The sequence below is a fragment of the Lontra canadensis genome, unplaced genomic scaffold, assembly GCF_010015895.1.
Source record: "Lontra canadensis isolate GAN:19392208 unplaced genomic scaffold, GSC_riverotter_1.0 scaffold24, whole genome shotgun sequence".
NCBI classification, from domain to species: domain Eukaryota; kingdom Metazoa; phylum Chordata; class Mammalia; order Carnivora; family Mustelidae; genus Lontra; species Lontra canadensis.
This window is the reverse complement of record NW_022631018.1, coordinates 22,912,258-22,933,186: the sequence shown is the minus strand read 5'-3', so window position 1 is coordinate 22,933,186 and position 20,929 is coordinate 22,912,258. Positions and strand designations below refer to the sequence as shown.

The window sequence follows — 20,929 nt, the reverse complement described above, 5'->3', positions numbered from 1 at the left end:
CGGACCTCAGCCCCCGCGCCCCGGCCGTCCCGCCTCCCACCCCCACAGCGGGCGGGCGGGAGCGGCGGGGCGCGTGCGCGGGCGGCCCCGGGGGCGGGTCCGGGCGGGGCGCGCTGGGCGGCGGCGGCGCACCCGGAAGAGCCGCGCTCCGCGGGCGCAACAGGCGGCGGGGGCGGCGCGCGTCCACCCGGCGCGATGGACAAGCTGAAGAAGGTGCTGAGCGGCCAGGACTGCGAGGACCGGGGCGGCCTGGCCGAGGTGAGCGCGGCGGGGTGCGGGACCCCCGGGCTGTGCGGACCCCCGGGCTGGCCCGTGCGTCCCAGAGCCGCCCCAGGGCCCCCTCGACGGGCGGCGCCGGGGCAGGACCGCAGGAGCGTCCGCGCGGACGGGCCGAGCCCCCAGACCTGCGGACAGAGCCGGTCCCTGGCGACGGGCCCGCAGCCGCCCCCGCGTCGAGGCTCGGTGTCGGGGTCCCTCTCCCGCCCGCGGGCCCCTGTCGGCGTCGACGCGCGTGTCCCCGGCGCTCCGCGGGGCGCTCCGGTTCCCCGAGCCCGTCCGTCCGCGCGGCAGACCCCGGACCCCGGGACCCCCGGACGCCGCGCGTGCGGGCGGGTCAGGGTCAGGGTCAGGGTCAGGGTCAGGGTCAGGGTCTCGCTTCCGCCCGGGCTGCGGAGCCACAGCGCGCGTCTCCGGGTTCCTGCGCTTCCATCGCGTTTGCGCCGGTTCCCCCCCCCCCCCGGGCGACACCGGACACTTCACCTTCCGGTGTGTGCCTCAGTTTCCCCGGCTGCGGGGCGAGGCTGCGGCCCGCCTCGCTCTCCGGTTTGCTGCCGCTGCTGCTTTCCCGCGCTTCGGCGGGTGCCGGGTTTTGTCTGCGTTTCCCTCCGGAGCCCCCGCAGCCCCAGAGCGCGGTCCCCGGAGACTGACGCGGGATTTTAGGAATCGGGGTTCGTTCGTTCGTTCTTTCTATTTCAAAACAGCTCTGTGGGTTCTTTTTTTTTTTTTTTTTCCCCAGATTTTATTTATTCATTTGACAGACAGAGATCACAAGTAGGCAGAGAAGCAGGCAGAGAGAGAGGAGGAAGCAGGCTCCCCGCTGAGCAGAGAGCCCGATGCGGGGCTCGATCCCAGGACTCTAGGATCATGACCCGAGTGAAGGCAGAGGCCCAACCCACTGAGCCCCTCTGTGGGTTCTTTTTACTTGGGTTAGGGTTGGGGTTAGGCCTTTATTAGTGGGTCGGGCCTCAGGAGTAATTTCATGCATTTTTTGTTTCTGATTTCTGGCTTCTGTTAGGAACTGTCAAGTCAACCCCCACACGGCCTAGTAAATCCTGGGCAGTGGACAGTCGCCGGTTCTCTGAAAGCATTATGCCCTGTGGAGGGTCATCCTGCTGTGACGAGCAGCTCGGGCTCCAGAGCGAGACACTTGGTCATCCTGGAGACTCCTGGGCTAGAGTGTTGACAGCAATACGAGGCAGATACTTTGTATTTAGAAAACAATCACAAAACAGACCCTTAAGAGTGAGTGATTAGTGCAGATTGAAGATGCCAGGGCTGAGTTGGCTTTTACCCAAGGTGGTGCATGTCCTCATTGGACACAGGGAAGGGCTTGAAAGGGCTGTAAGCTCAGCCCCGTCTTAAATCTGTTTAAGAAAGACAAGGTGCTGCTCTCGTTGTGAAGTCCCGCTGTCCGTCTCCTCTCCTGAGTGTGAGATTCCTGTTTTCATACCTCATCGTATGTCGTTTCCTGAGTCCCAGACTCCTGGGAAACATCTTGTAGCTGGCTGAATTCATTTTCAGGATTGTTCTTGGCTTAATTTTTAATTTTTACTAATTTGAGCCTCCTTTAAAGTATGGGTATTGATTTGATCGTCTCGCATCTGCCCTGGCTTCGAAGCTGGCAGAGCTGGAGATTCTGTGCTGAAATTTCTGTTTTCTGTAGTGAGTTGGACTTCGTGGCCTTATGAGTTCTTCAAATTAAATTATGGAAGTTGTCAGAGGTCACCATAAGTGAGTGCTTTTCAAATTTTTATTCTTTAACGTAAACAATAAAAGCATGACTAGGTCTGTTTCTCTTACATATGAAACTACGCATAAAAACCACTTGGCCGTCCCTAATCACCAATAATAGCCTCATGATGAGGTTTTTAATTGATACCTCCCCTTCATAAATACACCTTCAACCTTTGGTTTTAGTGGGCTTCTGTCCTAAAGTATAGGTTTCATTTTTCCATAGAGGATTCCAGGGATGAGGAAGGAATGAGTGGTAGGAAGCAGTATTTGTTCCTCACCTTCTTCTGGTTACCAGCCCTGTTTCCTCAAACAGTTCTTAGCTTCACCTCGTTTTGGCAAGAACCTTTCGTCTCTCCATGTCCCAGAGTCAAAGGGACCTTTGTTCCTAACTGCCAGTCAGATGGCTTGTGTGCAGGACACAGACAGTTCTATCCAGGTTCTATGTCAGCTACTCTAATTTCCAGAAGGTGCCCCAGCACAGCTTCCAGCAGCCATGAATTGAGAAGTTTGGTTTGTTTTTTTTTTTATAGATTTTATTTATTTGACAGAGATCACAAGTAGGCCGAGAAGCAGGTGGGGGCAGGTGGTGGGGAGGCAGGCTCCCTGCTGAGCAGAGAGCCCGTTGCAGGGCTTGATCCCAGGACCCTGAGACCATGACCTGAGCCGAAGGCAGAGGCTTAATCCACTGAGCCACCCAGGCGCCCCTAGAGAGGTGTTTTATTTTATTTATTTATTTATTTATTTATTTATTTTAAGTTTTTTTTTTTTAAATTTATTTGACAGAGAGAGATCACAAGTAGGCAGAGAGGCAGGCAGAGAGAGAGAGAGAAGCAGGCTCCCTGGTGAGCGGAGAGCCCGATGCGGGACTCGATCCCAGGACCCTGAGATCACGACCTGAGCCGAAGGCAGCGGCTTAACCCACTGAACCACCCAGACGCCCCTAGAGAGGTGTTTTATATCAACTGAGTCTGTTTTTATAAATTGGCAAAAGGAAGGGCTTTTGCTGAGCCCAGTTAGAAGGGGAACAGCAGTTTCCTCTTGCTGGGACCATGCAGGTCAACCAAGTGCAGTTATATGCAGTGGGGAGACACGAGTGACGAAAAATTGTCTGTACCCCCCATTTGCCCCCTGGGGTGACATTTGGGTGGAAATTTCGGCTTGAGGGACTTGTAGAACCCACGTGTCACTTTTGCTTCGAAGGAAGATAGCAGAGCTGCTTTCTCTAGTGCGTGAGTTCATTTGTAAGGGGACTGGGACCTCACCGTCCTGTGCAGACCGTATTCAGGTCTCTGAATGCCAGGGCCAGCTCACGCTTGACATGTGACCTTACGGTTTATCCCCTTAAAAAAAAAGGTTGAACGTCTGATGACGTCCCCGTGGATGCCAAGTAGTGCTCCAACGGCGAATCCCGTCCCGTTGTGCTGTGCCGCCCTTCTCCCCGCGTGCAGCTCACCTCTTTTCTGCCCGGCAGAGCAGGTTCTCTGTTTCCTGTGTGAGTAGGAAGAGTGGCGTCTTCTGGTCTTATTTTCTTCCCGAGTCAGGAGGCTGAGCTGGTTGTGGGGCCGCCATCGCGGTGGGCCCGCTGAGTGTGATGGGACTCATTTGGGTGCGGGTTTTTCTCAGCAAGGAAGCCAGGGGGCCCATCTGTCCGGCCCTGACAGACACCCTGTTCCCGCTGGGTGTCACTGTCCCTGATGGCACCTTTCTGCACGGTGTCATGTGGTGTCCCATGTTTCCGCAGGTGCTGTGTCTGCTGGGGGATGGCAGTGTCAGGAGCCCCCCTTAAATATGGGGGAACAGGGGCGCCTGGGGGTCTCAGTCCTTTGTGTCCGCCTCTTGATTTCAGCTCAGCTCATGATCTCAGGGTCCTGAGATCGAGCCCTACATCAGGCCCTCTGTGCCTGGAGCCTGCTTAAGAGTCCCTCTCCCTCCCTCTCTCAATTTGTGTGCGTCTATGCAGTAGGAAGAAAACCCGTTTGACAACAGCCCTTCATCCTGGGTCTCTCGTGGATGGAAGTCAGGCTGTTCTGTGGCAGGGGCTGGCCACCGCTGGGAGAGGTGCTGGTCCTTGTCTCCTGGCCTCTGGTTCGGCAGGAAGCTTGGGGACGGGGCCGAGAGCCCGCCCTGAGCTGGGGGCGTCGAGGCTGAAGGACTTGCCCGTCCAGTGGCCCTTGCAGCTTCTGGCAACGTCCTTCTTCATCAGGGGGTGGAAATGTTACCGGCCGCTTCCCCCGTTGCCGATGGCGGCCGTGCTGGCCATGCGCAGCGAGCCTGCTGCAGGTGCACTGGGCAGGAGGCCAGAGGCAGGTCTCTGGCAGCAGCCCGTCCCCGGCATGGCGTGGCCAGGAAGGTCTCTGCCATAAGCTCTGGGCTGGCCTCTTTGACATGGAGGAACAGCCGTGTTCCTGTTAGCAGAGCTGTTGTTGGCAATCGCGCACTCCCGGGAGGGATGAATTACGGTAGCGGGGCCGGGCGGTCATGAATTACCTGGGATCCGTCTCACGCGTGGGTGACTTGGCTGATGCCGGCACAAAGCACCTCAGATCCAGCCGAGGGCCCTGACGCGATGACAGCCTCGTCCCCTGGGGTCTCAGAGATGCCGGGAGGAGTAGCTCCTGCTGAACTTTGGCTCGTGGATGCGGGAGGCCATGCCCGGTGGCCTGAGCGCCGGCCGCCTCCCCGTTTCCTGGGCCCCTGCCTGGGGCCGCTCACGCCTTTGCAGTTGTCAGTGTCTGGCCTGGGCTACGGTCAGGGCTTGGGCTACTCTGGGGCCTGCTGCCTTGCAGTGCTGTGTGTGAAATGGTGGAGACTTGCCACCTCGGGGATGTTCCCCTAGAGGCTGGGTAACCTCGTATCTGCTGCTGGAGAGGAGATTCGTGGGTGGGGAAGGAGCTGGGCGCCATGACTCAGGAGGGCTCTCCTAGCAGCGAGGGAGTCGGAGTCTCTGTTTCCGCCTTCCGCGGGACAAACACACAATCTCGTTACGTGCTTCCCTCGTTCTTGCTGCTTAAACGTGTATATCCATGTGTGTGATCTGTCGTTTGAAAATTCTAGGTTGTTGAGGCGTCTTCACTGAGCTGGGGCACCAGAATAAAGGGCTTCATTGCGTGTTTTGCTGCAGGAATTGTCTGCTCACTGTTGGTAAGATGTCCCTCCCCTCCCCTGTCTTTTCCCCACCCTGTCCTTCCTTCTCTCTGCCTTTCCCCTTTTGTCCACCTCCTCCCTTCTGCCCCTCATGAGATGCACGGATAAGAGCGAGAGGAGAGGGGGTGCTGACAAGGGAGGGGAGGGGTCTGGGGGGTCTCTGTGCAGTCTTGGCTGTGGCCTGGCAGGGGGGTCCTCCCCGTGCAAATGCCCTGTGCTTTATCTTCCAGGGGACTCTCCTGCTCTGGGTGCCCAGGAAGGGCCTGTACCTCTTTGCAGTGTTTTATACCTTTGGTAACATCGCATCGATTGGGAGGTAACAGTTTTTTGCATTTTGTTTTTTGTTTTTTAATTTAACCTTAGCCAGTCACTAGATGGGAAAATAGGTGTGGGTTGTACTTGAGCGACGTGAAGGAGGATGCTTTAATAGTTTTAAGGATTTGGTTTCGCACCAAAGGTTGTTAAAATACATCATATCCAAAAAAATCCACAAAATATACATCACATTTATATTCTGTCACTTTAAAATATTTTAGTATCTTTTTTTTCTTAAAGATTTTATTTATTGGGGCGCCTGGGTGACTCAGTCAGTTAAGCATCTGACTTCGGTGCAGGTTGTGATCTCAGTGTCTTGGGATCGAGCCCCATGTCAGGCCCCCCACTCGGCAGGGAGTCTGCTTCTCTCTCTCCCTCTGCCCTTTCCCCTGCTTGTGCTCTCTGTCAAATAAGTAATGAATACATAAACTTAGGTATTTGAGAGAGAGAGAGAGGGTGAGTGAGAGGTGTGGGGGAGGAGCAGAAGAAGAGGGACAAGCAGACTCCACGGTGAGTGCAGAGTCCAACACAGGGCTTGATCCCACAACCCTGAGATCATGACCAAAATCAGGAGTTGGACGTTAAACTGACCGAGCCACCCAGGCACCCCAGTATTTTGTATCTTAGTGTATTTTTTTAAATTTTTGTTTTTTAAAAGTTTTATTTATTTATTTATTTGACAGCCAGAGATCACAAGTAGGCAGAGAGGCAGAGAGAGAGAGGGGGAAACAGGCTCCCCACGGAGCAGAGAGCCCAATGCGGGGCTCGATCCCAGGACCCTGAGATCATGACCTGAGCAGAAGGCAGAGGCTTAACCCACTGAGCCACCCAGGTGCCCGTATTCATTTTTTTGAAAGAGCGAAAGAGAGGGAGAGATAGAGCATTGGGGGAGAGGGGCAGAGGGAGAGGCAGAAGCAGTCTTCTCACTGAGCAGGGAGCCTGGCGCAGAGGGGCTCGATGCTAGGACCCTGAGATCATGACCTGCGCTGAAGGCAGATGCTTAACTGACTGAGCTCCCCAGGCGCCCTATCTTAGTTTATTTGTGAAATCTCCTGGGATGAAGTTACTGTTGTGGTTTTACACACGAAGGAACTGTGGTTGGATGGTACAACACAGTCCTGTCTGCATTCTGGCCTGCTGCTGCCAGAGGCTGAGTGGGGATTTTAGAAGGGCTCATGGGGCCAGAGGCTCCTGGGGAGGGGTGTTCTTGCTCAGCCAGTGGAGGACCATCTCAGACCTGGCCCTAGGCTCAGGAGCACGGGGGTGGTGCTAACAGAGTGCCTGCCGGCGGTGAGCAGCCCATTTTGCTGCCGCAGGTGCACACACAGCCCAGGTCCAGCCCAGCTCCTGCTTCAACCACGCTGTGTGCAGGCAGCAACAGTCCTGCCGGCCTGGCTTCTGCCTCAGGGCCCCCTGGAACCTGAGCTCTGTGATTCCCTTTCCCTCCCCCTTCCCTAGTATCTCAGTCAATGGCCTCAGAGTCCTGGGTGTCCAAGCCCCAGCGCCTGTGATTGGTCACCTTGACTTGGTGCCGACCCCTTCCTTTTTGTCTCCAGATTATTGTCCCTGGGACAGACTCACGTGCTTAATGACTGAGCCTTGACCACACCTGGGCGGGGCTCTGAGCCCTCACAGATTGTGTGGTTTGGTTCCTGCCCCTGGAGCTCACGGGTGGGCCGGGCAGATGCGAATGGGTGGCAGAGTAGGGCAGGGAGGAAGAGGGTCCTGGGCGGGGCAGCTGCTGCCATCTGAACCCGGAGCGGGGGAGGGCTCATAGACATGGAGCCACCTGAGACGCCCTTCGGTCTGGCGTGTATCACTTCCCGTCTGAACTACTGTAGGAGTCCTGGCGGCTTCTCCGTCTCCCTTTGTGTCCCTCCGGGCCACTTTCTGCGGCGCCCCAGCACAATCTGTTTGGCCCTACCTCATGGGAGCCTCCGGGAGAGGCGCCTAGAGAGCTGGCTTGACCCAGGTCCACTCCACAGCCTCTTGTATTTCCCCAGACATCCTTGTGGTGGTTCTGGGGCTAACGTCTTTGTCTAGAATGCTGCCCCTTCTGTATCTCCCTCTTTGTGCCCTGCACCCCACCCCCATTTTAGGGGAATTCTTGCTCATTTGTCAGGACTTGGCTCAAAAGTCACCACTTCTGTGGACTTCTCGTCACCTCTCCCCACCCAGAATCAGTGACCTCTTCTTTCCTAGGGGACTCTGTGTGTCCCAAATATGTTTATGGGACAGCACAGGTAGCATTTTATTACACTGACTTGTTACAAGTGTCTAAGCCACTTGACGGGCTGTACCTCTGCCCTACCTGTCCCTATTGCCCCCAAACCCAGCTCTGTTTTTGGCTGGAAATGTTAACCAAATGATTGAGTGCATGACTCTGGCTGCCTTCTAAGAACTTGATTTATGAATGCTTCTGATAGTGAAGTCTCATCTCACCTCTACAGCCCTCTTGAATACTAACTTTTGGAGGGTTTTGCTTTGGGCAGACAATGTGGGTTTCATGTCGAGGCTGCAAACAGAGCATAAACACAGGAGTGTGCTGTCAGTCCAGAAGAACAATTTACCAGACCCTGCTAGGACTGGGTCTTCATAGCCCTGCCTGTGGAAGTAACACGGGGAGCAAATGATTATTTCCAGGGTATGTCTAGGAGTTTATGGCTTTACCTATAATGGGTTATTTATTATTTATTTACTTATTTGACAGGGAGACAGAAGGAGAGGGAGAGAGCACAAGCAGGGGGAGCAGCAGAGGGAGAGGGGGAAGCAGGTTTCCTGATGAGCCGGCAGCCTGATGTGGGGCTCGATCGCAGGACCCGGAGATCAGGACCTGAGCCGAAGGCAGATGCTTAACGACTGAGGCACCCAGCGTCCTCTAACGTGTTACAGTTTTGTGTTTATGCTGTATTTAATTTTTAAAGCCAGCCATGGCAGTTGCTTCTTGTTCAGTGTTGGCTGGGAGTGCAGCTGTGAATTCAGGTTGAAACTTAACAGTACTTTAAAGAGAAGTAGGCTTATTTTTAAAATTTCTGTTTTTACCAAACACCCAGTAGCTAATGTTTAAACACTTGCTGTTATAGGCTTCTGCCCATGTGATGCCACATGGGGCCTTTCTGTAGGAATCTAGAGACATGACAGACCTTGCCCTGGGGTTTGGGGTTCGGGTCTGTGTGGGTTAGTGTCGCTCGCAGCCCCCTCTCCAGTTCCAGTCACACTGAAAGTGCACGACGGATGTCTTTCGGGGCTTTGGATCCCGTAGCTGTGGGTTCGTGTACGGGCTGTTCTAGCTGTGCGGCTGTGGATAGGGACACCTTCCTGAGCTTCCTTTTCCCATCTCTGAAATAAATAAGTGTAACGACACCTACCCCACCGACTTGTGGAGGGATGGAATGAGGTCAGGGATGTCCTTTGTGTCACGTAGCAAACACTGACCAACTCACAGAGGATATGACCAGTGGAATTATTCTCAGGAGAATGAAAGAACGGGAAGTGCCCTAGTTTTTAATACCAGCAGCCTAAACCTGTCAGGTGTGGTTTCTCTTTAAAATGATCCAAGTCTCTGGCTGGCTGGTTTCCACGGGTGGGTGTTGAGGAGACAGGGGTGCACCTCTCAGAGGCCTGGGGGCTCCCGGAGTGGTTCTGGAGCCAAGCCCCGTGCACTCACCCGAGGAGCGGGCAGCCCCGGCTCCGGCTAGCAGACCCTTCTGGCTTCCGTTTCTTCGCCTGCACAGGAAGTAGGACGATTCCTGTCCTCCGCCCCGCAGACCATCAAAGGGTTAGGTCGGGATAGTACGCAAAAGGCCGGAAAGGCTGGCAGTTGGCGGGTGGCAGGAGCTTCCCAGCTGTCCCCGGCCATTACCGCTGTGATCCCCGTGGCTGCTCCCGGCCGGGCAGAGGGGAGGTGGCGGGCTGGGCCTGGGCCGGGCCGGGCCGGGCCCGGGCTGCTCTGAACGGCCTCTGTGTGTTTGCCTCTCAGCACTGTCTTCCTCATGGGCCCGATGAAGCAGCTGAAGAGGATGTTTGAGCCGACGCGCTTGATCGCGACGATCATGGTGCTGGTAAGGCCTGCCTGGGAGCCGTGCTTGTGACATGGGACTTCTTAGCTTTTCATCTTCCTCCTCCTTTCTTTCCCCTTTTGTCTTGACTCACTGCCTGACGCCTGTGAGCTCCGAGTTGGAGGCAGAATTCTGCGTCTGGTGGTGACGGCCGCTGTGTGCCGCCCCCGCAGCGGGCCGCTGGGAGCAGTTGCACTGTTGGGGACACGGTCGTCCTGGTGATGGGGGAAGCCGCGCCCAGCAGAGTCCGGGGGAGCGACCCCAAACACAGGCTTCACTCGCCGGAGCTGGGGTCAGGGCTCCTGGAGCGGGCGCGCTCTTTCCTCGGCACCCGACTGCCGCCACTTGCCTCCGGGGCTGCCGCCCTCGGGGCCCCTCCGCTCTGCTCCCTGCTGCCCATCCCGTCCCCCTGGCCCGTTGCTCCTGTCCCACGCTCCTGCTCCTTCCTCCTCTGGGCTGCCACCTTCTGTGTGACCCTTAGCATCGTTCCAGACCACATTTGCTGGCCTTCTGTCAGAATCGCCTTTCTGGCAACATTTGGGCCTCGATCAGTGCACTTTGATCATTAGTTTCATCTCCGTCCACGTTGCTTGTTGGGACGGGTGCGTTCCGTGAGGCCGCGTCCACGTTAGCTGTTGCTCGCGTGTCCTTGCAGAGCATCGGCCCAGTGCTGGCCGCGGAGAGAGTACTTGGGGTGTGATTACTGAGCAGTTAAGCCGCAGAGGGACAGACAGGATGGGCATGACCGGCCGCCCGAGGCCATTGTTCTTGGCCAGCCTGGATGTAGATGGTCCGGGCGTGTTTTACAGAAAGAGCTTTCTAAGGATGGAGTCAGAGTGTTAGGTGACATGTAAACCAGTAACTGGCTGCCCGGAATCTCATGTTACCCTTTGTCCTGCTTGCCTTTCCTGCTCCAGACGCAGGGGTTTTCGGAGGGGCTCAAATATAGGGCTGTGAGTTCGGCTGTGCTAGTGACTTTGAATGAAAAATGGGGAGGGGTGAGGGAGGGACCAGAGATGTGATTTTATTTTCTGGGCAGACAGTTTGGGGAAATTGGAAAGGCAAAGAGGATCCATTTCTTTTTAATCTACATCTGTTTTTGTGGGCTGGTTTCACTTGATTGGGATTTCAACTCTTCTGCCAAACGCGGGTGCTCCCGTGGGTCCGGCGCTTTGAGAGGAAGGATGCCTTTGGTCGCTGCGATCAGCACAGAGTCTGGTCAGTGTGGGGGGATGACTGTGGTAAGTTTGCCAAGCATGGTGAGGCCTTTGCAGTATTTTCCTCCTGTTGTTGCTGTATTAATTAATGTTTTTCCTCTCTTCTAGTTGTGTTTTGCCCTTACCCTGTGTTCTGCCTTTTGGGTAAGTGTGTATTTTGATTTCCTTGAACCTTTTGGCTTACGCCTCTTGTCACACGCTGTGCGGTAACTGTCTGCTCTCCTTTCAGTGGCATAACAAGGGACTCGCGCTCATCTTCTGCATTTTGCAGTCCTTGGCCCTGACATGGTAAGTGATGTCTCCAATAGTCTCCTCCCACGTCGCTGTCTGAATGATGCGGCTGAAGGAGATAAAAGCCCACGTGGTGTGGGTAGGAGGACAGAAAAACATAGGAGCTTTTCAATTTAAGAATTCTCAAGGACGCAAGTGAAATCAGACGGCAGAGCGGAAGTCTGTGCCCTCGGCCGTGCGCCGGTAGCCGGCGTCCGCGGTCTCGGACGGCTGGGGACTGGCTGCCTGCTGCTCTGTCTTCTGCGGGGCTCCCGGTCGATTTCGAGATGTTCTCAGTGTGACTCAGTCGCTTCCTCTGGTAGGAGCTAGGACGGTGGAGTATTTCGGGGGCTGGTAGAGAGAGGCTGTGAGTCAGATGGACGTCGAAGGAAGGCGAGCGGTAGGAAGCGGGCAGCCGCGTTTGGGACGGGACGGATGACTTAGCCGAAGCGCAGAGGGAGTTGTCAGCTGGAGATGAGGGACGGTGAGTGATGAAATGGAAACCCACATGCCGTGGGCGGCAGGCCCGGCAGGTGCACGGCAGGCCGTTGGCAAAACCAGGGAATTGTGGCTCAAGAGCCACGCACGGTGAAGGGGCGCTGGAGACCTCGGTCCTTCCAGACGGGCCCAGCGCCGGTGGGGTGCGGTGCTGACAGGAGGAACCGATGGCTTCAGAGGGGTCGCTCCAGTCCTTCCAGAGTTTAGGAACGCATGAGGCCGGCTTGAACGGTTTCCACAGAGACGTGCTGATCCGCTTCAGGGAAAACGTGCTTTCCCTGGTGCCGAGGAGAGAGGGCTGCAAGTCCCAAAGCCCCCAGGGACCAGCTGTGGTCCCTCGTGGCAGGAGCGGGGCTTGAGGCTGTAGCCGAGTACCTCATCGATTTGGTCATTTGGGGCTCATGAAAAAATACGCTTCCCAAATGCTTTTTGGGATTTACTGTGTTCACAGGTGAGTGACTTTCTCTCCATGGGGAACGGAAGGAGAACGAAGGCCTGATTTTAGGGACATGCGGGTTTCGGCAGTAGGTACTGGAGGGCCTGGTTTGTGGCTTATGTTCATGTGCTGCTTCTTTCCGGGGGATGGGGTTGGTACCCGCATGGACGTGCCTTTCTTCACCTATAGACTGAATTTGAAGCCACTTTCCAGAGGTTCAGCGTTCGTACAGGCGGACGCAGACGGCAGTAATGCTCCAGCACCGACCGTGTTGTGTTTTCCTCAGGCTGGTCGTGAGCACTGGGGCCTCCCACCTGCCTGGCCTCCACTGGGTGAAGGGACTGGGCCAGCTGGGATCCCCAAGACCGCTCTGGGCCCGGGTTCCTGAAGAATCCTCACTTCCTTGCGTTGTTGTCCGTAGTGTAGTTGGTGCTGTTTTTTTCCTTTCTGTTCTGTTTTCTCTTCTTTTAAAATTGATGGGAGCAAAGCAGAAAACCCTCCCGGTCAGCGGCAGTTCGTTCTGTTGAGGGTTTGTGAAATCCTAGAGGGGAGCTGCGCCCGGTGTTATCCGGCGGTTTCAGGATAGGGCTCCGCGCCGTCCCGCTGCGTGGGACCTGCTGACCCCATGAGGCCAAGGTGACGGGGTCGGCTCCACGTGGGCCGTTCACCCTTCTCTGGCCACTGACGACCCCCCACCAGTACCTGGGGCGCGGCGTGTGTTCACATGTGCATGCGAGTGTGCATACGTGTGCGTGTATGCCCCATGCTGAGGATGGAGAGGGTCTGGGCCCTTAGGGACAGGCGTCCTCGCAGCTGAGGCCCGTTCCTTCCAGAGTCCCTGCGTTAATTTTGTCTTTTGTTTGTTTTCTTTGCAGGTACAGCCTTTCCTACATACCCTATGCCAGGTAAGACTGACTGCGCTTAGGGCTGTGCCTTCTCACTTGGGGCAGAGGGCCCTTTGTTTTGGGTGCTTTCAGAGAACACGTGTTTTATCTTTACTAAAATTCTTCCAGGCACATAGGTAAAGGTCCTGTATCCGTTTCATAGATTCGTAAGCTGAGGGTCCTGTCCACCTCCTCCCCTGCGGTGCAGGGTGATGGGCTTTGGCCCGGGACCCCAGTTCTGGTGGCAGAACGTTCTGTGACAACGTGGGGCGTGTGTGCACGTAATCCCTCTCGGAATGCGTAGCTTTGTGGAGGAAAGGTGAATATCGCTTTAGCATCCCTGACGGAGAGGTGGAGGGAGCCACGCTCACGCTTGTTTTCTTGTAGTGCCCATGAGTGAGAACGTTCCAGAAGCGTTTATGAAGGGAAAGCCGGCAGGGCCAGGACTCGGAGGACCAGGGTTTGCTAGTTAGCAGTGTGGCCTTGGGCGGCTCACTAGACCCCTGTGGCCGGAGAGGACGTGTGTAAGCAGCGTGGGCCGGCCCGGCCATCCCCACAGGCACGTCTCCTTTGTTCGGCACTTGCAGCGAGGGGCCTCTCAAAACTGGTCGTGTGATCTTTGCCTGACCCTGCTGTCACGCGGCAGCTTAATTTCCATACGTGTCTGTCATTACCTGTTAGTTAGAAAGAGGCTTGTCTTTAGCTGTATTGAGAAGACGGGAGACCGCATGGGAGCTGGGAGGTGGACAGGCAGGCTTGTGTCTCCCGTGTTCCGACTCTGCCGCTGACAGTGGTTCGAAGATGCTGGGCAGTGCCTGATGGGAAGTTCACAGGCCCCTCACCGTAAAGGCAGCTGTGTGGCTCGGTAGTACGTTCCAGGGAGATAACAGTTAGGAAATCTTCTGCGTGAGTTTGGGGTGCTGGGGGCTTGTCTGAGAAGCATATGGGTAGAACTCTCTTGGGCAGCTGGGTTTTTATGTGGAAGGAGCCAGAACTGCTCACCCCTGAGCGTCCCGTGATCTTATCAGTTTGCCCACAGTTTGAATGTGTCGTCATGCTAGGACCAGGTCTGTAATTTTCAGGGTCCTGTGCAAAACGTAAATGTGGGCTCCTGGTTAAACAATGAGAATTTCAAGATGGCAGCCACAGAGGTGAAACCTTTCAAGTATGGGGTGCAGGGAGACTGCCCGTGTCTCTGACCCATGAAGCTGGGCCTGCTCGGTGCCCTTCAGGGCTGTGCACTTGACCTGGACAGGCATTTATAGAGCTCACACCTTTCTCCGTGTCCCACGGGCAGAGTCGTTACACAGCAGGAAAGGGTTCTGTGGTCACATATGTTTGGGAAGGGGTTAGGCAAAATTAGGTGGGTTTCTTGTTAGGCAACTTTCCAGGTCCTCTGATATGCATGGTGTTTGCTGCCGTGAGGGATCTTACTTGACTGTGCGTCTCTTTCTTGTGCAGAACATCTGCTGGACTACAGTGTAGAGTGTGTCTTAAGCGCTGCACTGGAATTATCTTACCGTTAAAGCACTGTGCCTGCTCACACAGATGCACTCACTTACCTCCTCCTCCCTCTGTGACGGTCCCGGGATCTTTGACGCCGTGTGGCTGAGAGCAGAGGGACAGGGAAGCCCTGCACAGCCACATGTGGGCCCGAGATGGCCGTGCTTCCTTGAGCAGGACAGTGATGGATTGGGGACCCACTCTTTCCTTTCCACGTATGTGAATTCTAGGGAGTAAGCCCTGGGACAGGCCTAACCCAGCAGGTTGATAAGTACCCAGTCACTGCAGAGAGTCCACTGTGCACGGGAACTCCGGCAGGCTGTCTTTTAGCAGGTTCCTGCTGTTTGCTTAGGACAAGGAATGAGGAAAGGCCCTAGTGACAACTGGGTCTGATGTTTTCAGTGCATCTACTAATTCTGGTTAACTTCTAAGTGCACAGTCCTTCGTTCTTGGTTTCCGATAACCTCTTCTTCCGGTCCTTTCCTTTCCCTATTGTCAGTAGCTGTCCATTGTTTGATACCTGTTCTTTTCACTGTATTAATTCCTGCAGATGTGGGATTTGGGACTCAGCAAGACGGGTCACTTGCCCACGGGAGTACTGCTCATGTTGAACCTGCAGTTGGATGCTAGGGAGCTCGACCTCACAGGGTGCCCTCTCCTCTGTAGGGTGCTCCTCTGGGTGCCCAGGAATTACGAGGGTCTTGACCACTTACAGGGGCCTGGGGGGTGATGGTCTCCCACTGACGTTTCGTGTGTTTTCCTCCTAGGGATGCTGTGAAGAAGTGTTTTGCAGTCTGTCTGGCATAGCACGCGGCCCGCTGTGCCAGGCCCTGGGAGGTGCCATGGACGGGAGCTGGTGGACAGTTTTGTAAACACCTCCTGAACCTCTGTCTTACAGACATGTGCCTTTTCTCCTGCAGCAGTGTGTTGCTTGTGATCTGAACATTTGAAGGTTGCTTTTGGAGACAGTGTTGTCTTCCAGACCCAAACGTCTGGAGCCTGGTGTGAGAGGTGGGGTCTGTAGCTTGTGGGGTGGACTTCCTTTTGCACCCATTCCCTTGTTAGATGCTGTTCCACCAAAATCTCCTAATAAAAGCCTCGTGAAGCAGCTGCAGGTCGGCTCAGGAGCCAGGGATCTCCAGGGGACGGCGGGCAGCCCCATCGGAGCTGGCAGGGGTGTGGCCGGAAGGCACAGAGCTTTGCGGTCGACGGGGACTTTGTGGACGTGCCCTCAGTATGCAGACCCTCCCCACCTCACCCAGCGTACACGCACTTCTGCTCTGGGGTCTGCCCCCTGACAGCTGCACACAAGCCCGTGGAGAGCCTGGCCGTGGAGTAACGTGGAAAGAAGCACTTTTGGGGGGATGTGTGTTGGTTTTAAATCTGAATGTTGGCTTTGTTCTGATTCCACACCTGACGATGCAGCGTGTCTTCTGACATTCAGTGCACACTCTTTTCTTGGGGTTTTCTTTCTTTCTCCCTGCCCACGTAGCTTTTCTCCTGACCAGGAACTAGACTGGGGACAAAGCACTGACGAAACAGACGCTGTTGGCTTCTGCACAAGGGCTGATGGGAGGTGAGAGATCGTGCTGCTTTCTCCTCTGGTTTTCTTTTCATGATTTACATGTGCTGCTTTTAAACTGATTCTGTTTTCCATCTCCCCTGGAATGGGGCCAGGAAAGAGGGGATGGGAAGGCAAAGGCCCCCCACCATGGGGCCCGTGGGAAGGAGGTGTGCCTGCCCGTGACCTTTCATCAGGGCCTGTTTTTGTGCTGGAGTCGGGGCCGTAGACCCTGGAGCAGGATGCCATGGATGGCTGGGGCTCGCCTCGCAGCCCCCCTGCACCGCACACACCTGCTTTGTGCCCAGAACCGTGTCCGGTCCTCATGAGAGCTGGTGATGGTTATCTTACCGGCAGTCGAGGAAATTGGGTCTGGGAGGTTAGCGGGTTCCTCCGAAGCCATGGCTGGTGGCAGACCTGGGTCCAGAGCCTGGGCGCTCCAGCTTCAGGCGCCCGTGTTTCCCGGGGTGGCTCTGGAGGCGTCCCCTCTAACGGTTCTGCCTGTTGCCATCAGCCAAGCCTGTGCCTTTCCTGCTCCCAGTGTCTATGTCACTGTCCTGTCTCCTGCCGGGTTTCACCTTTGGGAAGCTCTTCTGGCTTCCATAGGCTCTCCACTGTTCATTAGTGTGCCCTTCCAGCTCTTTCTTGCTGCCTGACCAGCGTAAGTGCCCTGGCCTGATTGCCAGAGCTTCTGGCAGTGCGGGGCCACTGCAGCAAGCCCTCTCTGGGGTTGCCTTTTTGTTCTTTACCCAGGTCTAGCTGGTCCTCTCGGGGTCTTGCTCTGGCCAGCCTTTTCCTCTGAGCTGGGGAGCTGTAAGCAGGTCTGACCGGACCAGAGTGAGGAGGCGGTCTCGCCGGGTCCTCTCGGGGCTGTGGAGGGCGCCCCAGCTTATCCTGAAGCTCCTAACCTGCCTTCAGCCAGGAGGGGAAAATACGCGCTGCTGTCTGGCTTTTGTGGCGTTCTTTCACCCCTGAGGTGCCCTAGGAGATAACTCAGATCTTGGAAATGCTCTAGGAAGTGGCCCGAAAGAGGTCAGGAGTGTCCTTCGTTCCCTCCCTTGAGAGCGGATGTGAGGCCAGCCTGTGTCTACGAGCTCCGGCAGTAACTGGAAGGCTGATCCCTCTGGCCCTTTGCAGTGTTTGGACTTGACTTTGTGGGACATGAGGTCGAGGTGCCTTTTGAGACTCCAGCGGGGCTGTGTGGTGCAGCGGTAGTGGCAGTGGGCTCTGACGGCACCCGGGCCTGGGTGTGCGTTGTGTCCCATCACAGACTGGCGTCCGGTTGAACAGGTTACTTGAGCTCTGGCTCGCCTGTTAACCCCAGAGAAAACAGTTCTTGCTGCATCATTGTACGTCAGCTGTGCTAGGTGCTGAGCCCAGTGTACTTAGATGACATTCCAGTAACAGGAAGGCATTACTGCCTCGTCCCCGAAGCAGCCGATGACTTGAAGGTGACAAGTGAATGTCTCTGACCGTTAACTTACTAGAAGCTCTGCGTCCAGCTGTCCGTGTCCAGCACACCAGACTGCCATGCGTGGTCTCATTTGCCATCGGCAGTGACTTGCTGGCTGCTGGTCCTGTTTGCTCCAGGTCCCTCCAGATCCCGCCGGTAGAGGGCGGTGGTTCTCGCGTTAAAGCGCCTGTGCGGCCCTAACGTGGGCGGTGGCCAGTTTGCTCAGGCGGCTCCCGGCAGGTCACTCTGGGATGATCCTGCCGTTTAGGCTCTCCCAGACTCCAGCATTTCCCCTTTGCCACCTCGACCTTTGGTTCCCCTCCTTGTTTTCGCCTGCTGCACGGTGGGAGGAAGAAACCCCCGTGAAGTCTCTGAAAGCTGTTACCAGGCACCCTCGTGGGCGACCAAGTCAGGGGTCAGGGTTCAGACCCTACGGCTGGCTTGCTGGCAGTGGTCTTGGTTTCCTGCAAACTCCCCTCACCACGGCTGGGGGAAGGAGAGGCTGTTGCATCTCTGGAATGAAAGGAATCGACTCCTGCCCTTGTGCCCCCCGGGGTGAGGTGGTGCCTCCATGCGTGTGAGCTGTGCCCCCCACCTTCTTCCCTCTGTGCTGCTGTGCTGGGCACCGCGCTGCTCCCCAGACCCAGACAGCTGGCTTTGGCCCTCAGAGCCTGCTGCGTGACTCCCCGACGCCCAGCTCAGTCCCTAGGGGGGTCCCCTTCTGCCCACTGGGCTCACGGGTGGCTCTGGCACCCAGATCCTGTGTGCGGCTGTGCCACTGGCCGCTGCCGCCCAGGTCCAGCTGCGGGTCCCCTGGGAAGGGGGGACACCATCCGGCATGCAGCATTTCCACTGGGTCGATCTCGGTGCTCCCTCATTCTTGTATGGGGACTTTGAGAGGCTGTCCCCCGCCTGCCACCTCCCTCGCACCCTGAACAGTGTGCTCAGGGAGAGGAGACAAAGTCGTGAGGTGCATCTCCGTAGATGGCTTTTGGAGACCTGCATTGGAAAAGAGGATTAAGAAGTGGGGCACACCTTGAAAGAAGGGTGTGGGGGATACTGGTGTGGGTGCTTCTGCTTTTGACAGCTCCAGCGGCGTGACGAGTGTGGCCTTGTGGCCCTCGGGGGGTGAGTCAGGAAACAGCCCGTGGCTGCGCATCCTTGTCTGTGGGGCAGCCCGCGCCAGCCGCCTTACCTGCTCCTCCCTCAGACGTCTGGCCTCACTCAGCTGTAGGGTCACAGACTAGTGAAAAATTCACAACCCATCCTTGACCCTCCTTTTTAGCAAATAAATGAAAAAAATCCACGTTTGCTCAATTTTTGGCGTAGTTTTTTCTATCTTAAAATTTAAGATTTGGGGGGATGTTCTAAGGGGTGCTATAGGTTTTTTGCAGATAGCAGTTTTTAAAAAGCCAGTAGACTTAGAACCGAAGTTAAATGCAGGTTTACATCTGAAACTCTCGGTAAGATACTAACAAAAGAATTTTGATTCAGAATTTTTGATTTTTTTGGAAATTCTTATTTAAAAAGTTAGTGGGGAGGTTAAATCATGGGACTTTAAAGTAGCTCGTAGTTCATAGTTTATGCATTTTGTGAAGTTACGAGGTCTTGAGCGTTTCCGTCCAGTGGAGAGACGGAACTGTCCTGTGGTGTGTTTGGTCCGCTAGGACAGGCTGCCTACCTCCTCTTTGGGCTGTTTCAGTTCTGCCCCAAAGGCAAGGGCGCCACTGCCCAGTCCCTGGTACACCTAAGCCCCGTTTTGGGTGGCTCGGGTTTCTGTAGCGCAGAGGCCCTGAAGCCTGGGCAGAGAGCGGCGGCGGGGCAGCCTGGCCCGTGCCCATGTACACTGAACACGGGAGACTCCTTCTTCCTGGCAGGAGCCCGCAGGCTGGTGACGGGCTTAGAAATGCACAGAACTTTGTCTCTGGACGGGACGGGCTGAGAGCAGGGAAGACTGAGCTCCTTAGGCAGTGCGTGTCCTCTCGGGGACCAGATGTGCTGTTTGAGACTGAGAAGTCCGCTCACGGCATCGTCATCCACAGGCGATGCTCAGGTCCATGTGTGCACTAAGGTAGTGTCACCGCATGTAGACAGTGCGGAGAACCCCATACGCCACAGACAAACTTTCCCTGATACCACAGGGCTGGCTGGACTCAAGTCCTTGCGGGGCCCCTTCAGACCAAACGGAGGCTGGAGTCCGGGCAGAGCTCTCCGCTCCTGTCATGCGTCTGCTGAGCCTGGTCGTGAGTACCGGCGGTTGTCGCGTTTGTGGGGTGTGCGGGGAAGCGTGGTCTGCGTCCAGCTTTGCGGCCTTCCTGCTCTGAAGTGTGCGTCTTGCCTTTTTCAGTACTTTCGCTTGACGTAGCCGCTGTGAACAAGGAAGGAAAGGTTTCACATCCTCTCAGCTCTGTTCCTTTGCCACTTTTGTAAATTCTGGTTGTGAAGTTGGGGGTAAAGATGTTCAAAACCCTGTGGGGAATTTACATGCCTTCAGAACCTTGTGCCTGTTCTAATATGAGGAGCTTTTAAGACGCTTTGTTAAAACATGAATCCATTTTTGTAGTCGTATAGTAATACTTAACTAATTTTGAATTCTGGTGATTGCATAACTGAATTTTTTATATCCAAAAACATATTCTTGTGTGCTACTTTTCCTACCTTGAGATTCTATTTCGTACAACAAATGTTTTCTTTTCACTGATGTATTTCAAAGAGAAGGAACTTTGCTCATATTAGAGCTGTTTCCCCCCCCCCAGGACATCATAAAACTGTTCTTAATTTTTCTTGTTTTGCTTTTTGTTTCCTTTTCTAATAAATGATAGGATTATGATCTTTAATAAATCTGGTATCGTGTCTTGTTTATGTCTGTTTCCCAAGGAGTCACTAAACCAAATGAAGATTGGCTACAAGAAAAGAACACGTCCTTGCTTTGTATGCGTAGTATGTAGCATTGCAAGCACTTGAGGTGGTTTTTGAGCTAAATTGTTACATAATCCTCTCTTTCCAAGGGCATGGGAGTAATAGAATCTAAGTCTTGAAGATTTTTGAAGGTAAGAAGTGGCAAATGTTTTTATTTTGGAGAATTCCTGCACACCTGCCTGGCTTAGTCACTGCATAAACTGGGTTGTCAGTTAGTGTGAAGTTCGTACTATTTCCATATTCTTTTAATGTTCCAAGATTTAGAGGTATGACCGCTCTTTCTCTGATGATGCTGGTACTTGGCTTTATCTCGGTCAGTCTGGTTTGGAGTTTATGATTTCATGATCATTTCAGAGACAAACTGGTTGGAAAGATTTGAACGGTCCTTTAACACAAATATGTGAACAGCCAACAAGCATGTGTAGTATATACTGTGTTATTTTATATATTAATATGTGATATTAGTATATATAAGTTGATATTCCTAACTTACAAGTTAAGAAAACAGGTAAAGCCCAACTCTAAAGGTGCATTCTCAGGTGGTAAAATTACAGTGAAAAGTAGGACATTATTTGTGTAAAGTTCGGATCGTGATGACTTTTTGTGGTATGGAGAGGTTAGTGATTGGGAAGGGATGCAGTGTGGAGGGGGATTCTGG

At 54.8% G+C, this 20,929-nt stretch overlaps 1 protein-coding gene across 1 annotated transcript; it reads left to right on the top strand.

Moving 5' to 3' along the window:
* The first annotated feature begins 116 nt into the window (after positions 1-116).
* SFT2D2 (SFT2 domain containing 2) lies at positions 117-15,568 on the top strand. The gene is made up of 8 exons (XM_032863042.1): positions 117-258; positions 5,068-5,154; positions 5,388-5,473; positions 9,452-9,533; positions 10,856-10,891; positions 10,977-11,035; positions 12,827-12,856; positions 15,106-15,568. Exons 1-8 carry the CDS (start codon positions 196-198, stop codon positions 15,143-15,145), a joined length of 483 nt encoding a protein of 160 aa, XP_032718933.1. The 5' UTR covers positions 117-195; the 3' UTR covers positions 15,146-15,568.
* Positions 15,569-20,929: the final 5,361 nt, after the last annotated feature.

Bases quoted from the DNA above. Each gene is read 5' to 3' on its own strand.
- SFT2D2 (XM_032863042.1), top strand. From the start codon at position 196: ATGGACAAGCTGAAGAAGGTGCTGAGCGGCCAGGACTGCGAGGACCGG. The intron at 9,534-10,855 runs GTAAGGCCTGCC...CCTCTCTTCTAG, and splicing joins TCGCGACGATCATGGTGCTG to TTGTGTTTTGCCCTTACCCT. The intron at 10,892-10,976 runs GTAAGTGTGTAT...CTCTCCTTTCAG, and splicing joins CCCTGTGTTCTGCCTTTTGG to TGGCATAACAAGGGACTCGC.